The 24,652-nt window shown below is 43.7% G+C and overlaps 1 protein-coding gene across 4 annotated transcripts in view; it reads left to right on the plus strand.

Annotated features, from left to right (window-relative positions):
- LOC127574799 (CSC1-like protein 2) overlaps window positions 1-24,652 on the plus strand; it is a 156,979-nt gene that overhangs the window by 96,704 nt on the left and 35,623 nt on the right. For all 4 annotated transcript variants that reach the window (XM_052024162.1, XM_052024163.1, XM_052024165.1 and 1 more), the window contains 8 exons: window positions 1,091-1,199; window positions 4,028-4,098; window positions 4,473-4,553; window positions 7,909-8,020; window positions 10,507-10,640; window positions 13,524-13,661; window positions 15,627-15,780; window positions 17,144-17,250. In XM_052024162.1, the coding sequence (XP_051880122.1) occupies window positions 1,091-1,199; window positions 4,028-4,098; window positions 4,473-4,553; window positions 7,909-8,020; window positions 10,507-10,640; window positions 13,524-13,661; window positions 15,627-15,780; window positions 17,144-17,250 (906 nt within the window). The remainder of the gene's footprint in view (window positions 1-1,090; window positions 1,200-4,027; window positions 4,099-4,472; window positions 4,554-7,908; window positions 8,021-10,506; window positions 10,641-13,523; window positions 13,662-15,626; window positions 15,781-17,143; window positions 17,251-24,652) is intronic.

Genomic DNA, 24,652 nt, shown 5'->3' on the forward strand with positions numbered 1-24,652 from the left:
AAGTTACCTCACAGGTGGATAGGGTAGTTAAAAAAGCTTATGGGATGTTAGCATTCATAAGTCGTGGGATCGCGTTTCAGAGCTGCGAGGTAATGATGCAGCTCTACAAAACTCTGGTTAGACCACACTTGGAGTACTGTGTCCAGTTCTGGTCACCTCATTATAGGAAGGATGTGGAAGCATTGGAAAGGGTGCAGAGGAGATTTACCAGGATGCTGCCTGGTTTCGAGAGTATGCATTATGAGGAGAGACTAAGGGAGCTAGGGCTTTACTCTTTGGAGAGAAGGAGGATGAGAGGAGACATGATAGAGGTGTACAAAATATTAAGAGGAATAGATAGAGTGGACAGCCAGCGCCTCTTTCCCAGGGCACCAGTGCTTAGTACAAGAGGGCATGACTTTAAAGTAATGGGTGGGAAGTTCAAGGGAGATATCAGAGGGAGGTTTTTTACCCAGAGAGTGGTTGGGGCATAGAATGTGCTGCCTGGGGCGGTGGTAGAGGCAGGTACATTGGTCAAATTCAAGAGATTACTAGATAAGCATATGGAGGAGTTTAAAATAGAGGGATATGTGGGGGGAAGGGGTTAGATAGCCTTAGGTGAGGTTTAACGGTCGACACAACATTGTGGGCCGAAGGGCCTGTATTGTGCTGTACTGTTCCATGAGTTAACTTATTTTGTGAGCTATTAATGTTGTTGGATCCACTGGCAGCCACTGCACTCATGTTAACTGTAGCTGCTCCAACACTGTCAACAAAGCAGCAGCTATCCCTTCCAGCCACCCACTTCAGGTGCAACCTCTCAGCCTTGATCTAAAATTTGGAGCGAGGGTCATCAGAGTTAAAATGCAGGGCGAACCAAAACTTCTGCCAGAAGCAGCTAGGTATGTGGGAACTGCAAAACAATTTTCTATTTTTAAAAAATCAATTAACCATGATGATAAGGTGAGGGTGTAGATGAAAAGCTTTGCTATGTTAACCCTTTAGGTATTATAGATTTTGTTTTGAGTTTAAATGGTATTTTAGACCAATTTGCATGGCATTGATTGTTCCTTTGACTCATCTCTCTAATCTTTTCCCATTTTTATAAAAGGAATAACCTGCTATGGCTCCACACAGTCTTCTCTTTCCTGTATCTGCTTCTCACTGTCTATAGCATGAGACGACATACTTCAAAAATGCACTACAGAGAAGATGATTTGGTAAGTGTTGCAATGAAATATACTTGAATCCATTGTAGTCGCTATTAGCCAGTTGATTGGGATCTGGATCGTCAGATTCTATTACATTATTAATTTCTCCTATACATTAAGAGATCGGTAGCTGCAACTGAGTCTCCATTCGACATCTGAAGTAAATTGCCCAACCATCATGTTTCTTACGGGATCCAGTACAAATCAAGACAAGCTCAGTCCAACCCCTCTTTGGAAAGGCCAGGAGGTGTTTATGGGTTGGGAGGGGTCCAGGAGGAAGGCAAAATCAGTGGAATCACAAATGAGGAATTTTTTTTTCTCTCTGAAGGAATTTGGTTGGAGGAAAAAAGGCTGAAACTGAGGTAGAGCTATGAGTTAACGTGCTTCCTGCAGGCAAACTTTGGGTACAGATTCTTATGGATAGTGTAAATAGGTGCCTATAAATACCAAAAGAAACCTGCTGTCTTAGTAGACACATGGCAAATTGGTTACCACACAGGAAACCCTCTCCCACTGAGTCCTTGCTGGCTCCCTACAGAGCAGTCCCATCATTCCCATTTCCCCGTAGCCCTGCAACTTATTTTCTCTCACATACCATCGGCTCTCCTTTGACTCGTATGCTACCTACCTACACTAATGGGCAGCTCACAGTAACCAATTAACCTATCAGCTTATGGGATGTGGGAGGAAACCAGAGCATTCAGCTGAAGCCTACACTCGCAGGGAGGACGTGCCAGCTCCACACTGTGCCCAAGATAAGAATCAAGCCCAAGCCTGTGAAGCCCCACCATGCTATAAAAGCAAGCGATCATCCAACAAATTTGAGTCATAGTCATACAGCATGGAAACAGGCCCTTAGGCCCAACTGGTCCATGCTGACCAAAATGCCCCATCCAAGCTAGTCCCTTTTGCCAGTATTTGGCCCATAACCTTCTGAACCTTTCCAAACCCTGTACCTGCCCCTGTACCTTTCCAATCCCTGTACCATCTTTTAAAAGTTGTTACTGTACCTGCCTCAACCACTTCCTCTGGCAGCTCGTTCCACATACTGATCACCTTTTGTGTATGTATGTATTTTTAAAACAAAGTTGCCTCAAGTTCCTATTAAATCTTTCCCCTCTCACCTTAAACCTATGCCCTCCTAGTTCTTGAATTCCCCAACCCTGGGAAAAAGACTGAGTGCTTTGACGTATAGATCTTTTTTCCCTGTTGATAATGGACTCCGCTTATAAACTGTTCAGGTTAATCAGGGCGCTTTTCGAGAAATAAACTTAAGGTCCATTGCTGTTTCAAAACTTTTGACGTGATAAGCAGAAGTTGCAATGTTTGGCTTCTACCTGGCCATAGCTTTATTATTTTAAACTAGATATTAATATGTATGGTCCTTGGACTGTACACCATGGATGGTATTGATGTCACCTGCTCAGAATTCTGCAATAGCAAGACAGAGAAAGCTGAACCAGGTCTTAACTGGACTTCAAGGAACTGTATAAGTATCATGGAGCTACTCAACACAGGCTGGCTTCAGTGTTGAGTCATTCCATGATACCTATACAGCTCCTTGAAGTCCACAGCATCCACCTTCCCCCATGTAAGTGGTTCTTTTCATCTTTCAAGTATTGGTGATGGTCCTCGCTCTCAATCTCACTCGCAATGTCCTCAGTATCCCTGGCATCATCTGCCCAACCTCACCCAGTCATAATGTAGTATCCATCCCCCATGCCTAACCTCCTGTCTGGTGAGCTCTCAAACCCAACTCACTGCCCAGCCCTCTGTCAGAAACCCAACAGTTCTCTCCATGGTCCTGTCTTTGAATCCCAACCTCTCCCCATCCAATACAATTCTGTTCCTCTGTGCTGCCTGCAGTAGCCTTGGGAACTGAATGTTGAAACATCTTCAGAGGCCAATCCAAGAGGAGTTGTGGACCACAGTTTGGGTGTCCCCACTCTATTTGATTGCAGCAAGCCATAGTAGCTTAAAAGTAGCCGATTTATAGGATTGTTTTCTCTGCGGTGGCCTTGGCTGGGAGTGGGGAGAGCTGATGGTTCATTGCATTGAGAGAGTAGACAGCTGGTATCTTTTTCTGCAGGGTCAATGTCTAATACTAGAGGGCATGCATTTTAGATGAGAGGAGGTAAGTTCAGAGGAGGTGCGCGGGGCAAGAGGCAGATACAATAGAGGTGTTTAGGAGGCTCTTAGATAGGCGTTTGGATGTGCAGAAAACAGAGGGATATGGACCTTGTGTAGGCAGAAGGGATTAGTTCAGTTAGGTGTTTAATTAGTTCGGCGTGGGCTGAAGGGCCTGTTCCTGTGCTGTACTGTTCTACGTTCTAAAATTGCAAATAATTACTCAGCTTGCCGCCCTTCTGATCTGTTTACTTATGGGGAAGTATCTTACTTCTGTATTTTACCTTCATCTATCAATGCCAGCTGACATTTACACAGTGCTTTTAATATGAAACGACTTAAGGTGGTACTTGGAGTGATCATATTTGACACTGCTACAAAAGGGCTGGCTGGGTGAGGCAGAGTTGAAGTGCCACCTTTTGAGAAGAGACGGTAAGCGATTTAGGGAACAATTCCAGAGCCTAAAGCCTAGACAGTGGAAAGCTGGACGGCATGCACACCTCCAGAGGACTGTAAATTTTTTAAGAATGCACAGCAATCTGATTAGCCCAAAAAAAACCCCATGGTTTCATAGTTGTTATTACAGTTGGAGATCAGCCACATCTAAATTAGAGATCAAATCAGTAATTGGAAATGTGGTTTTGAACTGCTGTTTGAAACAGTCCGTTATGTTGAAACATTTGACATTTTTAAGTATCTTTTTTTTGCAGGTAAAACGCACTTTATTTATAAATGGATTATCAAAATATGCTGAAACTGAGAAAATAAAACAACACTTCCAGTAAGTACAGTTTCAACTGCTTTACTATTGATGAGCTTAATCATTGATACTCTGTTTTTTGAAAATCCATACGTACATCAATGGCACTGCCTGCAGCCACCCACTCTACCTTGTCAAAAAACTCAAGCTTGATCAAACCTGATCTCCAGCACTGGTGTAGGCCACCCCATGTGGCTGCTCATTTTCTCTGGTTGATTCATTCTAAAAGCTTTCCCCATCTAATAGAAACTAATGAGAAGCTGAACTAATTTACTTCAGTCCATGAATCAGGAGTTGGTGAAGATAGTTGGTCTGAAAATTAAAACTTTGCATTCCAACTCATAAATTAGGTTATGATCTTTGCCTTGGATTAATTGATACTCTGTTCATTACAGGGAAGCTTACCCAGACTGTCCTGTTTATGAAGCCCGACTCTGCTATAACGTGGCAAAGTTAATGCGCCTCAGTGCAGATCAGTAAGTGACCTCCCATCTTTCTCTTGTGATAGTTCGGTAGTTAATTCTCTGCCTCGCTCTTGTATCGATTGTACTGTTCGGTATGTTTATTCAAACCATAAACTGGTTGTTTTCTGAAAATGTATTTTGACATTTGTTACGTTGCTATGCGCAGGACCAGATGCTACCATTTTAGTTCATCTAACAACATCCCCTTGTCATTTTGGGGCCATGGTGCACTGGACTCTTAGTACTGGAGATACGTTCCCTGGAACGGGAAGCACTAATAGAATTAGTACTAAAGGGGGTTACTGTAGCTTTAAGCACAAAGAGGCATGCTACAGATAGTACTGGTGTGCTAAGGATCTGGTGCAAGCTCCTGCCCCCTACCCTTTCTATGTGCTTTTGTGCAGGCCACCTGGCACAACATCCCACCCTCTGCTGACACTGCTGCAGCAACGAGTTATTCCAGTCCTCTGTGTGGAGACACGACCTGTTAAGGCTGCTGTTGGGTGCGCTGGGGTGAGCAATGCAGCTGCTCAGTAATGAGAGCAGAGTACGGAAAATGAGGTGCTGTTCCTCCAGTCTGTGATTGGAATTCTCCTGGCAGTGGAGGAGGCCGAGGACTGACATATCAGTGATAGTGTGGGAGGGGGAGTTGAAGTGACTGGCAACGGAGAGATGTAGGTCGCAGTTAGGGACGGAGCGCAGGTGTTCTGCGAAACGGCCACCTAGTCTGCATTTGGTCTCGCCAATGTAGAGGAGGCCACACTTGGAGCACCGAATGTAGTAGGAGGTGATATTAAGGACGGAAAATGACGTACTGTTCCTGCAGTTTGCGCTTGGAATTCTCCTGGCAGTGCAGGAGGCCATAATGCTCAATACTGAGGTGCAGGGCTCAGGGTTGCACCCTGGCCAGCACAGGGAGTGTGGATTATTGTTGGGAACTGACAGCAAACACTCCATTTGTCAATAAACCACCTGGATCCTACAGGCTCTGATCACCTCCTATCGGATGCAACGGGAGCACCCACCTCCCCCCTTTACTTGGCTGCACAGCTCTCCCCAGCCTGGGATTTCTCTGTAGTGACATACTCAACAATGTTTACTAGCTTCTGAGTGTGTGTTACCACAGATTAATCCCAAGGCTGGGGAGAGCTATGAAGCCAAATAAAGCGAGGAGACAGCATCTTCCATCGCATAGACTATTGGACCAGGCAGTCTGTCAACACACAGAACAGGTGTTTGTTTGTAATGTATATAAACGATTTGGATTGTAATTCATCACTTATTATAAGCGATTTGGATGTGAATGTACAAAACGTAGTTAGTAAATTTGCAGATGATACTAAAATAGCTGGTGGTGTAGATCGTGTAGAAGGTTATGGAAAATTACAAGAGGATCTTGATCAGCTAGGTATGTGGCCTGAGGATTGGCAAATGTCTTTCATTCCACATAACTGTGAGTTATTGCATTTTGGGAGATCTAACCAGGGTAGGACTTGTAGAGTGAATAATAGGTCCCTGGGGAGTGCTATGGACCAGAGGGACCTAGGTGGGCAAGTGCAAAGTTCACTGAAAGCGGCATCACAGGTAGATAGGGTGGTGAAGAAGGCGTTTGGCTCGCTGGCCTTCATCAGTCAGGACATTGAATATAAGAGTTGGGAAGATATTTTGCAGTTGTATAAGACACTGGTGAGGCTGCACTTGGAGTATTGTGTACAGTTTTGGTCACCCTGTTAATAGGAAAGACTTTATTAAACTAGAAAGTGCAGAAAAGATTTACCAGGATCTTGCCTGGACTTGGGGGCCTGAGTTACAAGGAGAGGCTGCATAGAGTAGGACTTTATTCCCTGGAATGAAGGAGATTAAGAGGTGACCTGATAGAGGTATATAAGGTCATGAGGTGCACAGTCAGGGTGAAAACAGTCTTCTTTCCAGGGAGGGGGTGGAGGGCATAGGCTTAAGATCAGAGGCGAGAGATTTAAAAGGGACATCAGGGGCAACTTCACACAAAGGGTGGTGCATATTTGGAACGAGCTGCCAGAAATAGTGGTTGAGAAGGGCATATTTGCAACATTTAAAAGCCATCTAGATAAGTACATGGATAAGGAGGGGTTTAGAGGGCTATGGGCCAAACACTGGCAGATGGGACTAGCTCGCTGGGCAACACAGTTGGCATGGATGAGTTGGGCCGAAGGGCCTGTTTCCATGCTAAGTGACTCTGACTCATGGTACTGCTAGTCCCCAGCAACGCCCGAACTCACTGTACTCAGCACACACACCTCTCGCCCAGGCCTACCCAACACTGTCTCACGGGCAGCCTCTCCAAGCTGAGTGACTCCTTGCCCCTGGTGCACCAGGTTCCTGGCACATTTCTAAAGTACAGTGCGGTGACTGCCTGTGTGTTTGGACTTGAAGTGCACAGTAATGAATCAGTGTTCAGTGCGGTACCAGGGCCCATGGCGAGCCATGCAAAAGAACACAGAAGCCCTGTGTAAGAGACAGAAGGAACACGCCACCTCACAAACCGCCCTCGGTGTGGAAGTTCCCACACTGTTGTCATTAGCCACCTCAGAACCTAAAAAATCAGAATGGAAGCAACTCATCTTCAATCCCAATTGTCTGCCTTAAAAGAAGAAATCCAATGTAAACAGTTTCTCTAGATGTGACTTGTTAGTGCCATTTATGAGTACTTCCAGGTCTTAGGAAACGTCTTATTATGTAGCTGACCTTTGCAGTTTGTGCCTAAGCAGACAAGTAACGTTCACCCTGAGCCAGTGTCTGTAAAAGCTATCAGAATTCCAGATGTGGATGAACTAATTTAATGCAGAGACTCAATTGTATTATGTATTCTGCCCTGTCATGTGGGAGTCTTGGGTCTCAAAACTTGTGGCATTTGGACTGGGCAATGCCAGCGCTTCCGAGCAAGTTGCTGGCCATTGTCAGCTACCCATTATGGAGTAGCAATGACCACTTCCTTTTCATGGTGTGCCAATTGGCTTTTTACCACAGTGGCAACTTTCATGGTCAGTCTCCTGGTACTGGAACACAACCTGCCAGCTTCCTGTAATCACCTTCACAGCTTGCAAGGTGGAATCTGAAACATGACGTCTTGGTGACCAGTCCAATATGTTGTTGTATTCTTGTGTAGGCCGCGTACCCCTGAAGGCTTACTCTATCTGTGGAGCAAATTCAATGAATCGTAGATCCCACTGCATTGTACAGCGAGGGTCCATAGTTCATGGCCGGATATTAATGTTGCTAGCATTCCAAGTTGTACTGATGTGCCTGAGTGTTCCCACAAAAGTATATGCCACTGTGTGTACTCCCTTGACTTTGTTCATTCTGTGTGTGTTCTGTTGCTGCACTTTAGGCGAAAAGCTGAGCGTAGCCGATTGTACTATTCTAAAGAGGAAACGCCAGTTATGATTTATCCCAAGCCCTGCGGTCAGCTGTGCTGCTGTGTTGTCAAAGGCTGCGAGCAGGTAGGTGAACTGATTCTGACGAGCAAACCGATTCTCATTGAATGGATGAATGTTGGGAAGAATCTGAATCGTATCAGATAATGGGCTGGTGGTAGCATCAGGCAAGAGTCAACAACTACTTTGATAGACACAAGAGACTGCAGGTCTGGAATCTGGAGCAACACGCATCTGCTGGAGGAACTCAGCAGGTCGAACAGCATCTGTGGGAGGAAAGGAGTTGTCAGTGTTTCGGGCCAAAACCCTGCGTCAGGACCCTGATCTGCCCCGATGCAGGGTTTCAACCAGAAGTGTCGACAATTCCTTTCCTCCCACAGATGCTGCTCAACCCACTGAGTTCCTACAGCAGATTGTTTGTTGCTTGTAAATATGCTATCTCTGCAAAATCTTCCTGAGGAGACTGGCCTGGTGTTGCATCAGCTTGGATTGTGATCCTGTCGCCATGTGGAAGAGCAAGCAGTCAGATTTTGTTCACCTTATTACTGTCCAGTGATCCCTCCCAGAAAGTGTGTATGCATTTTCCTAATTGCGTAAAAGGATAAAGGGTAAAAGCTATTTCCATAGTACATTTCATTTCCTCAGATTGTCCCAAAGCACTACAGACAGTGAAGTTCTTTTGACTTGTAGTTTCCTTTATAGAGTCGTACAGCACAGGAAGAGGCTCTTCAGCCCACCACATCCATGCCAACCATCAAATGCCTATCTTTACTAATCCCACTTACCAGCACTTGGCTCATAGCCTTCTGTACTTTGGCGATTCAAGTGTTTGTTGAATGTGAGAGTTCCTGCCTCCTCCATTCCCTCAGGCAGTGCGTTTCAGATTCCAACCACTGGGTGAAAAAGTTCTTCTTCGCATCTCCTCTAATCTTCTTGCCCTAAGCCTGTGCCCTCTAGCTTTGGATGCCTCTGCTGTAGGGGAAAGTCTTATATTATTTACCCTATCTATGCCCCCTCATGATTTTGTACACCTCCATCAGCCACCTCCCACTCCAAGCAAAACAAACCCAGCCTCTCCTCGAACTGAAATGCTCCATCCCAGGCAACTTCCTGGTGAATCTCCTCTGCACCCTCTCCATTGCCATAATAAATTTGCACAATATAGTTAAGGAACTTCATTAGCCAATTTGCACACAGGAAGTCATGCTAATTTTTTTTAGTGATGCCCATGGCAACCTGTCTGTTTTTCTTTCTAAGTGTTCCATGGGACCTTTTGCATCCAACTGAGGGGCGGTGGGCTGCGATTTAACTTGTAGATCTGCTTGGATTGTTAGGTTTGAGTAACTGAGGTTTTACCGCTGTTGTTGGTAAAATCTCAGATGGCAATGAGTAGGCATACGAGAGCGAGACAGGTTGGCTGGTTGAGTGGTGTCACAACAACAACCTCATACTCAATGTCAGCAAGACCAAGGAATTGATTGTGGACTTCCGGAAGAGCAAGTTGGGAAAACACACACCAGTCCTCATTGAGGAGTCAGTGGCAGAAAGGGTGAGCAGCTTCAAGTTCCTGGGTGTCAACATCTCAGAGGACCGATCCTGGGCCCAACACATTGATGCAATCATGAAGAAGGCTCGCCAGTGGCTCTACTTCATTAGCAGTTTGAGGAGATTCGGTGTGTCACTAAACACTCTCACAAATTTCTGTAGATGTACAGTGGAGAGCATTCTGACTGGTTGCATCACAGCCTGGTGTGGAGGCTCCAATGCACAGGATCGCAAGAGGCTGCAGAGGGTTGTAGACTCAGCCAGCTCCATCACAGGCACAACCTTCCCTGCCATTGAGGACAACTTCAAGAGGCGGTGCCTAAAGAAGGCGGCATCCATCACTAAGGGCTTTCACCATCCAGGACATGCCCTTCTCGTTACTACCGTTGGGGAGGTAGTACAAGAGCATAAAAACCCACACTCAATGATTTAGGAACAGCTTCTTGCCCTCCGCCATTAGATTTCTGAATGGTCCATGAACACTACTTTGTTATTCCTTTTTTGTACTATTTATTTTGTAATTTATAGTAATTTTATATCTTTGCACTGTACTACCACAAACTAACAAATTTCACTACATATAAGTCAGTGATAATAAATTTGATTCTGATTCTTGAGTAGAACTTGTAGCTTTCTGATGGCAAAATAGTATTGGACCAATAGGTGACAGTGTGTACACACATTGGGCCAACCTGTGCTGTGAATAAATTTGAAAGTGAGTTGAAGTTGCCTCTTTGTATGTGAGAAGGGATGCTCCCGGTATACCTACGTTGCATGTAAACCTCTACTCCTCAAGATGAAATACAATGTGTTTATATAATGTATTTCATTTTCCCCCATTGATAATCTCAGTGGGAGGGGAGTCCTTGGTTCCACGTTGAACAAATTGCCGACATTACTAATGTGTGAATGCCAAATCAGCAAACCTACATTCAGCAAAACATTTTGGGCTTATTTCCAGTAGGAATTTCTTGCCTATAGTTACGGCAAGCATTTTGTTTCTCCAGGAAAACGCAGTGGAATACTACACCAAATTGGAACAGAAACTGAAGGAGGAGTACATGAAAGAGAAGGAAAAAGTGTACGAGAAACCACTTGGCATGGCTTTCGTAACATTCCACGATGAAGCAGCAGCAGCTCGGTGAGTCAGCCTTACAAATCTGAGCATTGTGGACAGACTCGGCCTAAAGAAAGGGAGATCTTTGCATCTGCAGGGTCATTCCTGGTGTTGAAGCAAAGATGAGCTGTTCAAATGTAAATGGCAGATGGTAACAAGTGACTGACAGCATGAAGCAAGAATAACAATTCAGCTTTTGTAGCAATAACTGAGTATTACAGAGAGACAGCTAGCAAAAGGAGGACGACAGTGGAGTTTGATGAATGTAGTAATGTTAGAAAAACTGATTTAATTTCCTATTTAAACACCCACGAGCACAGTGTATGCCACATGCACTTCTGTGGTTCAGACTTGAGTATCCATGGCATAATTTTGAAGCTTGCAGATGATATGATATTAGGAAAGTTATAAACCTGTGCAGAGAACAACACCATTCAAGACGACAGACTGATGGAATATACTCGTATAAGACAGCACAGCTACTAAAACTGGCGCTTCGCAGCACCAGTGACTCAGGTTCGATCCCGACGTCTGGTGCTCTCTGTGTGGAGTTGGCACGTTCTCCCTGTGAACACATGGGTTTCTTCTGGACGCTCCAGCTTCCTCCCACATTCCAAAGAGGTGCCGATTGGTAGGTTTACTGGCGAATGAAAATTGCCCCTACCATGTAAGTGCGTCGTAGAATCTGGGGGAGTTGATGGGGATTTGGCAAGGGATTGGTGTAAAGTGGGTTCTTGATGGTCAGTGTGGGCTTGGTGGGCCAAATGACTGATCCTGTCTAGTTTAACATCGTGAAGAGTAAAATCATGTATTTTAAATAGAGTGGCAATATAAACTAAATAATTTAATTTCAAAAAGACTTCAGGACCACAGCCACTTAAATGTATAGAAACCCGGGTATTTGAAGGTAGCAACGCAGGTTGGTAACTTCAGACCAGCGTTATAAATGGATACGGATTACAAAATCGAGTAATTTCTGCTAAAACTTCATAAAAACAAAGGTTGGATACCAGCTGAAATATTGCACCACATTGTGGGCACCACGATAAGGAAGAATGTCAGAGCATTGGAGAGGGTGCAGGGGAGATTTACCGCAATAGTTTTGGGAATCGGGGTATTCGTTTTCATGAACAGCATATGTATCAAGCTTGGAAGTCTAAGTGAATATTTGATAATGGCTTTCAAAATTAAGAAGTGTTTTGATAGAGTAAATGATGAGAAGTTGTATCTAGTGGCTGAAGGATTGGTAATCCGAGGACACAAATTTAAGAACCCGAGGCGAATCGTCTTTTTAAATCTTGCCAGTTACTATAATCGGGAGTCAGCCACTTGAAAGAACATAAGAAAATAGCAGGAGTATGCCACTCGTCCCCTCAAGCCTGCCCTGCCCTTCATGGCTGATCTGTTAAGGAGCTTCTCTGTGCTAGTTCCCTATTACCCTGAATTCCCAGATCTTTCAAAAGTTTATCTTCTACTTTAAATGTCTCCAATGATTCTGGAGATTCACTATCCTCTGTGAAAAGTTCCTACGTGCTTCAATTTTAAATGACAGACCCGTAATCTTGTAACTATGTCCCCTCATTTGCGAATCTCCCACTAGTGGAAATATCTTGATGTCTACCCAGTTGTGTCACCTCAGATGTTTCAATATGAATAGCCCTCGTTCTTCTAAACTCCAAACTTTCCTGCATCTTCACCACAAAATTCGGCGTCAGAAGTTTGCAAAGGAACATCTAAACAAGTCTAATGTACTTTGTAAACAAGTCCTGTGGACTGATGAAGTTAAAATAGAACTTTTTGGCTGCAGTGAGCAAAGGTATGTTTGGAGAAAAAAGGGTGCAGAATTTCATGAAAAGAACACCTCTCTAACTGTTAAGCACGGGGGTGGATCGATCATGCTTTGGGCTTGTGTTGCAGCCAGTGGCATGGGGAACATTTCACTGCTAGAGGGAAGAATGAATTCAATTAAATACCAGCAAATTCTGGAAGCAAACATCACACCGTCTGTAAAAGAAAAAGCTGAAGATGAAGAGGATGGCTTCTACAACAGGATAACGATTCTAAACACACCTCAAGATCCACAATGGACTACCTCAGGAGGCACAAGCTGAAGGTTTTGCCATGGCCCTCACAGTCCCCCGACCTGAACATCATCAAAAATCTGGATAGACCTCAAAAGAGCAGTGCATGCAAGATGGCCCAAGAATCTCACAGAACTAGAAGCCTTTTGCAAGGAAGAATGGGTGAAAATCCCCCAAACAAGAATTGAAAGACTCTTAGCTGGCTACAGAAAGCGTTTACAAGCTGTGATACTTGCCAAAGGGGGTGTTACTAAGTACTGACCATGCAGGGTGCCCAAACTTTTGCTTCGGGCCCTTTTCCTTTTTTGTTATTTTGAAACTGTAAAAGATGGAAATAGAAAAAGTAATCTTAAAATATTAAAGAAATGTGTCATCTTTAACTTTATGCCTTTTGGAAATCAGGTCATCTTTTACTTGCTTAGCTATTCACAGTAACAGAAATTTTGACTAGGGGTCCCCAAACTTTCGCATGCCACTGTAGTGTAACATACAGAATGCTGGAGGAACTCAGCAGGTCAGGCAACATCTGTGGAGGGAAATACGGTCGACGACTTGGGTCGAGACCCTTCATCAGGACTCAGAATATAGTGTTACAGCTACAGAGAAAATGCAGTGCAGGCAGACAATAACGTGCAAGGTCATAAGGTAGATTGAGGTCAAGAGTCTATCTTATTGTATATGCAAACAGTTTTTCACAGTACCTTGATATATGTGACAATAGTAACAATTTAATAAACCTAACATAAGCAGCATTCACAAGGGAAAAAAATTGAACATAAATTATACACACTTTTTACAAGAAAGATTTTGAACTTTATTCCCACAGAGTTCTCAGAGACTTTAATGCCTGCAAGTGTCAGGGCTGCTTATTCAGGGGAGAGCCGCAGCAGTCTTCAAACAGTGAGTTTCTTCATGCTTCAAACTGGACTGTGAGCTATGCCCCTGACCCCAACAACATTTACTGGTAAGGTGCTGCTCTCTTCTATTCATAGAACATAGTGGACCTACTTATGATCCTGAGTTATTATAAACCAAGTTCACCACTGGGTAAAAACAGAAAATGCTGGAAATACTCAGCAGGTCAGGCCGCATCTGTGGGAAGAGAAACGGTTAATATTTCAGGTGGAAGATGCTTCATCAGAAATCACCACTGGCTGATCAGTCACGTGCATTCAAAGTGTTGGCAAGGCTGTATTGATTTTGTGCTTGGAAGATTTTAATGAGCAGTTCAAAACCAGCACATGCCATGTGGTAGTTGCATTAGGCAAGTAATTGTACAACAATTTAACACACTGATGATGGACTGTTGTGTGACAGGCAGGGAAAATTGAGGCTGGTGTTTACATGGTATTGTTGCTCTCGTCCTTTCTCATCATTACAAGTTGAAAGGCGTAGAGTTGGGATTCCGACTGGCAGATTTTTAACAATACTGTGAGACTGCTCTCTTCAAGTAGCAGTCTATAAAATGAGGATCTTGAAAGGCTGTTCTTCCAGCTCATTACAAGTCTTGACTTTGTCCAATGCCTGGGCCACGAACAAAACATCCATCTCGTATTTTTCTTCCCCTGTTGCAGCTGGTTTAGTGTCTTGTTAGGCATCTTGAAGGACATTAAGAGTCAATCACATGCTGTGAGCTGTTGTTAAGTGCTGATTAGACAGACAAGGGTGATAGTTTCTGCAAAGGTCTTTCGTAGTTACATTTTCATAGTGATTTTCTGGTGGTAAGGGTAAAAGCTACAGGATCTTACTGATTTCCACAGTTTCTCGGTGAGACTAGGACCTGAATCGCCATAGGTTGGCTACTACATCTGTTCCAGCCTCAGTTGCTGCATCACTGTTGCTGTGGAGAACTCTGTACAGGTGCAAGCTTGCATCCCATCAGTCAGTGAAACAAGTTAAAGATAAATAGATGAATGTGAAATGAAACACGACGGCATCTTGTGAAAGTCGACCCGCGCTGTAATAAAGCAGCCAACAGCAGAACCAAGGAGCGTACAACTAATGCTTTATTATTTAACGCTAGCGGGAGTGAGGGATACAGAGAAAGAGTAAACAGTGTAACCCGAGCTCTGTACTGATCCCCACTCAAAGATTTACATGTTTGTGTCCCTCCTTATATACTTAATTTAAAGATGCCTACGTGCAGAGTTGCACATACTTGGGCAGTTGCTGACAGCAAACTTTAGCAAAACAAGATATGCCTTAAGCACTTCTTTGTTTCACCCAAGCACCTGCACATCTTGCAGTCATAAGTATAGTCATACCATGGTTGAAGCAATAATAGCTGCGCACCATTAACCCTTACATTTCCAGTTACTTTTCACGTTCTGTATGTTTTTCAATCTGTTGTTACCCCTGTGTTTTCGTATAACATTTTCCTCCAGTTACCTAGAGTATCTCTGAGTATGTATTCGGCCAAGAGATGCATCATAAAACATGAAAACCATGTCCTGTAATGCAGTTTCCAGTGTAGTGGACAGCAAGTGTTAATACTGGAGATGAGATTATTGCTGTGCTTCAACAGAGCTGTGTCCAATCCTGAGTGATTGAGACACAGTACTGCTGACACCTTCATGGGAGGCTCCTACAACTGTGTTGGGACTAGAAGTTTAGAACAGCAGGAAGAGGATAGCCAGAGGTGGGATCCAACCAAGCAGACAGAGCAAGCATCAGAAACTGGGCAGAAATGGTGATATTCGAATTGACACAATTCCCTTTGCCTCAGTTGGATTGGGCTTGTTACCAGAATCCACTCTGCTGCTGGTTTGTGGGCAGATGATACTTAGTTTTCTGGGATATAATGAGGATGTGTCCTATCCAACATTCTTGCTTTGCCTGAACATTTACTTCTGTCATCAAACATATTCTGGACTGGGTAGCTGGGTATTATGGATTCATTATGGTAAATGGAACTTTTTTATTTCCACAGGGAACACTTGTATCTGAGGGGAATTTCCTGGTGGCTACGCTGCTTCATCATCAACTCTGTCCTTTTCATTCTACTCTTCTTCTTGACCACCCCGGCCATTATCATTACAACAATGGACAAGTTCAATGTAACAAAGCCCGTTGAGTATTTAAACGTGAGTATCACTATTTCATTTCCTTTAAAGAAACATTGCTTTCGTTTTGCTCCACAATCCCCTTGCCACTGAGAGGAAATTAATCGGAATATAAGTTAATAATAAGAATACAAGGAGAAGGCTTCTACTCTCTCATTTGCTGATCTTTCACCTCAGCAGCATTAACCCCATATCCTTGTTCCAATAAAAGTATCCCGAAATCTATCAATTTCTCATGATAGTGCACAGCGACTGAGTCTCCACAGCATTCTTGGATGGGATGAGGAAATTTCTTCTCATCTTTCTCCTGAATGGCAGGGATAATTAATCCCACTGGGCTGTGCAAAGGTAGCTGTCAGTCAAATATTCAGGAAGAACAAGAATAGAACATCTTGCCTGCCCCATTTTGTGATTGACACCATTGCCCACATATGTCTGTTCAAGGCCTTGTATAGATCCACTCTTGGAAAGGAAGGACAACCAAACATAACCTTACAACGTTTCAGAAAAGAATTCTGCCTTCATGATCAGAAATCAGGCAAGTTTCAGGCATCTACAAACGATTAACTAACTTCCAGTGATCTCTCTGTGTCCTGTGTTTCCAAGTGTTTATCACTTGCAGTAAGGTGTTCAGCTGCCTTTGTGGTTACAGTGAATCTACGTTCGCCGTACATGTGGGGAGCCTATCACAAGCTAGCAAAAAGTCTGCAAAAAAAAAAGTACCTGTTGACAAATGACCTTGTCCCACATCTTCGCAATTCGTTCTCTAAACCTTTCACCACTGCATGGGCACCAAAATGCAGATTTGCGTTTAAACCCCTCATTCGTGTCTCTGTAGAATCTCCAAATGTTCAAGGCAAATTGTCCTGAGTCCAAGTCCACCTTAGTAATTAAGCAAAATTTTTTTTCAGTTATCAACCTTTTAAAATGTCCCCTCATCAAAAGACCAGAACACTCAAGCAAACAAAGTTACCTACTTCATTAAGGCTGTTCAGCCAATTGGAGACAGTATGTGGAAATGATGAAGGTCCTTAGTATCTGGATGCCTCACTACAATTTCTAAGACAACTGCGGCCAGCAAGTAGCTGCCAATCAAATGAACCTTTTTTTTTCCTCTCTCTCTTCCCTCCCCCCCACCCCCTCCAACCACCACCACCACCACCATGACTCAAAAGACTTATCCAAATGTAGTCAAGACCAAATGTTGGCCTTTGTCTCCACTCCTTAGAGGGAACATGCCTTGAGATTTGTAGTTGGGGATTTGGCATCAGAATTTGCACTTTCCAAATTTGCCACTTGACGGTGCTAAATCATGACCTTTCAACTTAATTCCAAGCATCAAATCTATTCAAACTAACTTCCTTTTCTATTCTTGTCTTGACAGAACCCCATCATAACGCAGTTTTTCCCAACGCTCCTGCTGTGGTGTTTCTCAGCCCTTCTCCCAACTATAGTTTACTACTCAGGATTTTTTGAAGCGCATTGGACAAGGTACTTCTATGTGTATATTTCTGTTTTGAGGCTTGTTAATTTTCTTTACAAGTTCTGCTTATTTACACATCAAAACCTGCTGGATTTGAATCCTGCGTACTTACTTTGCTGGTTAACTATTTTGAACGTGGGATTTGATGTTGACTGGTTTATTTGAGAGGAGAACCGTGTTTTTTTATCATAAATCAGACGGCAGTGCTAGGGAACAAAATGTTCTTCAGGTTCACAATCATTGACACCGCCCTTTTCAGTTAAATTAAGGTTCCAACAACTTGGTTTGTAGGAATAATTCTTAATATGCAAGAGCTGTGTGTGTTTTCATAGTGTACTAACCATGAACCCTTCAAGTTATACTGAATATCAACAGCTTGGCTGGCCATTCATCAGCATGATCTTGCTGTGCACAGAATGACTGCTGCCACTACCTACTGAAGAGATGGTGCATTTCTTAACACTCAGGTGCGAAACACAGGGAAGTCATATATGAAGTAATGCAGAGCAGGCTTGATGTATCAAGCTCCTGACTTACATGTTTGTCTAAATGCAAGTAGAGTGCAAGTATAAAGCATGTTAGGATGCAGAGTGAAAATCCCCACCATCAGTCTTGGAGGAGGTCCACTTTGAGCTTCTAGTTTGCTGATCTCTTTAAGATCTTGTATATTAGCAAGTTGTCATTGTTCACCCCACTGAATGAGATTGAGTCTGAAATGAACCAACTCGGTTGGCACTGAAAGGGAGAGGGAGGAGGCAAAAGTTGTGAACCAAATCTTTACAGCTATGTTAATGGCCCATCTACAACTTGCCACCTTCTGCCATTTCTCTGTTAAGCTAGGTTGTTTTGTGTTGTCACCAATTAGTAACATGGTTTTTTTGCTTACCCAGCTGTTGTCAAAGGATATAGACCAGTTGGAAATGTGGGCCGAGAAATGGCAGATGGAGTTTAATCTGGATAAGTGTGAGGTGTTGCACTTTGGGAAGTCAGATTTAAGAGGAAAGTATATGGTAAATAGCAGGATCCTTGGGAGCATTGATGTAAAGGGCATCTTAGGGTGCAAGTCCATAGCTCCCTGGGAGTGGCAACACGGTAGGCAGGGTGGTAAAGAAGGTGTATCAGATACTTGCCTTCATTGGTCGGGGTGTTGAGATTAAGAGTTGGGAAGTCCTGTCGCGGCTGTTTAAAACTTTGATTAGGCCATATTCGGAGTATTATAGAACAAACAGTACAGCACAGGAATAGTCCCTTCGGCCCACAATGTCTGTGCCGATCACGACGCCAAATTAAACTAAATCTTCTCTGCCTGCACATGATCCATATCCCTCCATTCCTTGTATATTCATGTGTCTGTCTAACAGCCTCTTCAATGCCACCATTGTATCTGCTTCCACCACTACCCCGGCAGCCCGTTCCAGGCACCCATCGCTCTCGATGTATTCTTTTTTTAAAAAGACTTACCCTGCACGTCTCCTTTAATCTTTTCTCCCTCTCACCTTAAATGCATGTCTTCTAGCACTTGACATTTCTACCCTGGGGAAAAAGATTCTCACTGTCTACCTTATCTTTGCCTCTGGTAATTTTATAAACTTCTTTCAGGTCTCCCCTCAGCCCCTGCTCCAGAGTAAACAATCCAAGTTTGTCCAACCTCTCCCTATAGCTCATATCCTCTAATCTCATACCCTCTAATCCTGGTAAACCTCTTCTGCACCCTCTCTGAAGCCTCCACAACCCTCCTGTAATGGGGCAATCAGAATTGCATGCAATATCCCAAGTGTGGCCTAGCCTATGTTTTGTATAGCTGCAATATGACTTCCTGACTCTTGTGCTCAATGCCCTGACAAATAAGGGCAAACATACCATACCCTATCTGATTGTGTGGCCACTTTCAGTGAGCTGTGGACTGGGCCCCAAGATCGCACTGTATGTCAATGCTGTTAAAGGTCCTGCCATTAACTCTATACCTTCCCCATACATTTGACCTCCTAAAGTGCAACACCTCACACTTGCTCAGATTAAACTCCATCTGTCTTTTCTCCACCTGTATCTGTAACTGATCGATATCCTGCTGTATCCTTCGACAGCTCTCTACACTGTCCACAACTACAATCTTCAGGTCATCTGCAAACTTACTAACCCACCCATCTACATTTTCATGTAAGTTAAAGGCCCCACCACCAAACCCTGCAGAGCACCACTGCTTACAGACCTCCAGCCAATTCTGAATCCAAACTACTAAGTCACCATAGATCCCATGCATCTTAATCTTCTGGATCAGCTTGTCTCAGTAAAATACATGTGGACAACATCCACTGCCCTACCCTCATCAGTTGCCTTCGTCACCTCCTCAAAAAAAATCAAGTTGGTCAGACGAGACCTGCCCTGCACAAAAGCCATGCTGACTGCCCCTAATCAGGCCATGTTTTTCCAAATGCGCTTAAATGCCATCCCTAAGAATCCTCTCCAAAAGCTTCCCTACCACTGATATGAGGCTCACCGGCCGATAACTTCTTGAACAAAGGAATGACATTGGATCCTCTCCAGTCCTCTGGGACCTCATCCGTTGCTAGTGATGATACAAAGATCTTTGTCAAGGCCTCAGCAATCTCCCCTCTTGCCTCTTTAAGTAACCTGGGATATATTCCATCAGGGGACTTGTCCATCTTGATTTTCTTCAAAAGACCCAGCACCATCATCATCCTGATCTCAAGGTGCCCTGGTACATTAACCTGCCCCACTCTGCTCTCACTATCCTTCGTGTCCTTGGTGACTGCTGACACAAAGTTCTCATGTAGTACCATGTCTACATCCTCTGACTCCAAGAATAAATTCCCTCCTTTATCCTTGAGTGATCCTCCTTTACCCTCTCCCTAGATCCTCTCTTGTTTTTAATGAAGTATGAAATGTAAGTATTGTGTGCAGTTCTGGTCGCCTCATTACAGGAAGGATGTGGAGGCTTTGGAGAGGGTGCAGGAGAGGTTCCCCAGGATGCTGCCTGGATCGGAGAGTAAGGAGAGGTTGGGCAAACTTGGATTGTTTTCTCTGTATCGGAGGCTGATGAGTGACCTGATAGAAATGTGTCAAATTATAAGAGGCGCACATAAGGCTGATGGTCTGTCTTCTTCCCAGGGTAGAAATGTCGAATACTAGAGGGCATACCTTTAAGATGAGGGGTGAAAGTTTAAAGGAAACTTGCATGCCAAGTTTTTCTTTACTGAGTGGTATGTGCCTGGAATGCACTGCCAGAGGAGATGGTGGAAGCAGATACTATAGCAACGTTTAAGAGGCATTTAGACAGGCACATGAACAGGAAGAGTATTGAGGGATATAGACCATGTGCAGGCAGATGTCAGTTTAAGTTGGCATTGTGGTCAGCACATGTTCAATGGAAAAACAAGAGACTGTAGATGCTGGAATATGGAGCAAAAAACAATCTGCTGGAGGAACTCAATGGGTCAAGCAGCATCTGAGGAAAGCAGTTCATCCAGCAGATTGATTGTTACTCTAACTAGAGAGCATAGGTTTAAGGTGAGAGGGAAAGATCTAATAGAAACTTGGGCAACTTTTTTTTACACTAAGCATAGTTTATATGTGGAACGAGCTGCCAGAGGAAGTGGTTGAGGCAAGTACAATGAAAACCTTTAAAGGACAGTTGAACAGGTACATGGATAGAAACGGTTTAGAGGGATATGAGCTAAACGTGGTCAAGTGAGACTAGCTTGCGTGGGGCACCTTGGTCAGCATGGACCAGTTGGGCTGAAGGGCCTTTTTCTGTGTTGTATGACTCTGTTCTGTTTTTCAGGTCACCTGGTGAGTTGGGTAACTTCGCTTTCAGTTTAAACTGTTGTTTATCTTCATTTTGATTATGAAATGTTCAGTAACCTGGTCAGAGTTTATTCAGTGGAAATTAAACAGGCTAAGAATAGGACTAAATTGGTTTCAACATCCTGAGAGATGAGGGACTATGTTAGTGAAAAGGATCACATTAGAAACCTAAATGAATCGTACTGAAACCCAAGCAGTTATTTCCAATGTTACTTTGGGGAAGGGAGTGGTTACCTATCTGGATACTATCGAGGCAAAAGGAATGGTTACATTTAATGAGTGTTAGAATCGTACTGCATGGAAACAGGCCATTCAGCCCAGCTCGTCCATGGCGACCTGTGGGCACTCTTCTGTATTAACCCCACTGCATTTGGTCCATAGCCCTCTGGGAGATTCGAGTGCTCATCTAGACACTTTATAATGTTGTCAGCGACCGATCTGCGACCACTCTCAGGCAATGCATTCAGCCTCTCACCACTCTCTGGGTGAAGAAGGTACCCCTCATAACCCCTCTGAATCTATTACCCCTTATCCTATGTCCTCTAATTTTATCTACCTCTGCACTCCTGCAATCTACTCCTCATAATTTTGTATACCTCAATCATCTCCCCTTTTAATCTCCTTCACTCCAAGGAGAAAAGACTCAGTCTCTCCATAAATGAGTTGCTCCATCCCAGGCAACATCCTGGTGAATCTCCTCTGCTCCCCCTCTGCTATCACATCCTTCCTTTATCTTAGTGACCAGAACTGCATGCAGTGCTCCAGCTGAGGTCTGACCAAGATTGTTGGAGCATAACCTCCCCACTTCTGTATTCAGCGCTATGACTAATGAAGCCCAGTATCCTGTATGCCTTCCTAACCATGATGTCTACCTGTGTTACCACCTTCAAGGGTCTATGGACTTGTACTCTGCTCCCCCTGTTCCTCAGTGCTCCCAAAATTCATGACCTCCTATTTGTCTGCATTAAGCTTCATCTGCCATTTTTCAGTCCATTTCACCAAAATATCATCATTTTTCTGCAGCCCAAGATTACCTTCCACACTATTAACAACTCCACTAATCTTCGTATTATCCGCAAGCTTGCTGATCTTGGGTCCCAACACCGATCCTTCTGGGACACCACTAGTCACAGGCATTCAATTGGAAAAAGCAGCCCTCTACCATCACCTTCTGTTTTCTGTTGCCAAACCAGTTTGCCACCTTGTCTTGGATTCCATGGGTCCTAACCTTTTGAACCAGTCTCTCATGTTGGGACCTTGTCAAAGGCTTTACTTAAGTCCATGTAAATCACATCTACTACCCTGCCCTCATTGATACACTTTATTATCTGTTCAACGAATGTGATCAGATTGGTCAGATGGAATCTCCCCTTGACAAAGCCATGTTGGCTGCCTCTGATTAGTCCCTGCCTTTCCAAATGATCATTAATCCTCTCCCTCATTTTTTTTCCCCTCCAGTATCTTCCATACTTCTGATGTTAGGCTCACTGGTCCATGGTTGCCAGGCTTTTTCCTGCTGCCTTTCTTGAAGAATGATTACACCTAATGATTGTTACTGAGAATAGATTGATGCTCACCTCTTAAAGATTAATGTAATCAACATGACCAACTAATACAGTGTGACCACTGGCAGCATTTTCTGTTCAACTTTGACCTCTGCATCCATGCTTGGAGCCAGTGTTGCAAGAGAATGTATAAGCCTCTCAGTCTTCCTTTGGGAGCATGTACCTTCTATCTCTAGTCCATTGAAAAATGTTAGTTGATCAAGATGTCTCTGATCTGTAGATGAGAAAGTATATTTGCCAAAGCTCAATTATTTATCCATCAAAGTCAGTGCTAGTGTCAGAAAATCAATTATTTAAGTGAACAAAATAGGCAACTTGCTGTCTGTTTTCCATTATTCTGAATACAGTCTTTGATTGCAAAGAGCCCTGTAGAGAATCTCTGACTTCTTTACAGATTAAGTTCCTTTCCCTTCATCATAAACAAATGAAGTCAGCTTATTATCAAACTTCTGGTCAAAGAGATTAAAGCTATCCATTCAGCCACCTTTGAAGCTTCACTCCTCATCTTGCCCAGAATAAAACCTCACCCCTGCCTGATCACTGAATCCACCCTCTTTCAATTCTTCCTGTATCCCCTTCCTGGCTTCCATGCATGGTGCAGTTGCAACTGGGTCTTTGTCCTTTGGTATTGACCTTCTTTCAAGATCACCTTCATCACACCCTCTTCCGAAAAGTAAATTCTCACATTTTTGTCGCTATAAGCTACCATCTCATCTCTGCCATCCATCCTCTTCACACGTTGATTCTCAAATCCTTGCCCATCTTTCCCACAACTCCATTCGTCTTTGAGTCCCTAATTCAGCACGGATTTTAAACAATGTTATGAAAAGACACCTTTGGTAACTTTGACAATGGTCCTTTAATTCCTCTGCCTTTTGACAAAGAAACCTATGACATATTCCTCCCAATACTTCTCCAGCTCATGTCTTCCCTACACATTCGTAGCCAGAACAACATCAAAGATAGCTTGCGTGCAATCTTCTTCCAGCCATGGTTCTTATTTCTCGTGTCTCATTCCTGTGCTCTGGAATACATTCCAGGAAATAAGCATCATACAGTACAGAAACTGACCCTTCAGCCCATTGTGTCTGTACCAGTCATCGATTGCCGACTGTCGTAATCCCATTTCCAGTACCTTGTCCATGGCCTTCTATCCCATGGTAGTTCAAGTGTTCATCTAAATCCTACATGTTGTAAGGGTCTGCCTCCACCACCTCCTAGGACAGGGCATGTGCTCCAGATTCCAACCTGGAGAATTCCAAAAATTCTTCCTTGAATTCCTCTACATCTCTTAATCCTTATTTTAAGCCTGTGCCCTCTGGTTTTAGACACCTCTGCTACAGGGGCAATGTTTATCATTAACCAATCTATTCCCCACATAATTTTGAATACTTCTATCATCTACCCTCCCCTCCCCCACACAGGCCCTCTTGCTCCAAGGACAACAAATCCAGTCTTATAACCGAAACACTTCCAAACCCAAGCAATATCCTGGTGATGCTCTTCTGCACCCTCTAGTGCAATAACATTCTTCCTATAGTGAAGTGACCATAATGGGGACAATTCACCCATCTGTGGCCTAATCAATGTTTTACAAAGCTATACCATAACCTCCCTATGTTTATATTCTATTCCCTGGCTAATGAACACAAGTATCCCGTACGCCATAACCACATTATCTACCTGTGCTGCTGCCTTCAGGTAACTTTGGTCAAGTACACTGAGGTCACTCTGCTCAGTGATTCCTAGGGTTCTATCATTCATTATTTACATCCTAGCCTTGTTAGACCTCCCAAAATGCATCGCAATGTTTTTCAGGATTAAGTTTTATCTGCCATTTCACTGCCCATCTTACCAACTCATCTATAGCCAAAGTCAAATCTCTTCACTATCAACAAAGTCACCAGCTTGCGCACTTCCTAAGCGTAATCCTAAATTCATTACATCTTCATCTCTCCCATCCTAAGCATGCCTCCCACATTCACTTTCATCTCTCCATCACTCCCATTCATTGCACCCA

Source organism: Pristis pectinata, chromosome 10 (assembly GCF_009764475.1).
Source record: "Pristis pectinata isolate sPriPec2 chromosome 10, sPriPec2.1.pri, whole genome shotgun sequence".
In the NCBI taxonomy this organism is placed as follows: domain Eukaryota; kingdom Metazoa; phylum Chordata; class Chondrichthyes; order Rhinopristiformes; family Pristidae; genus Pristis; species Pristis pectinata.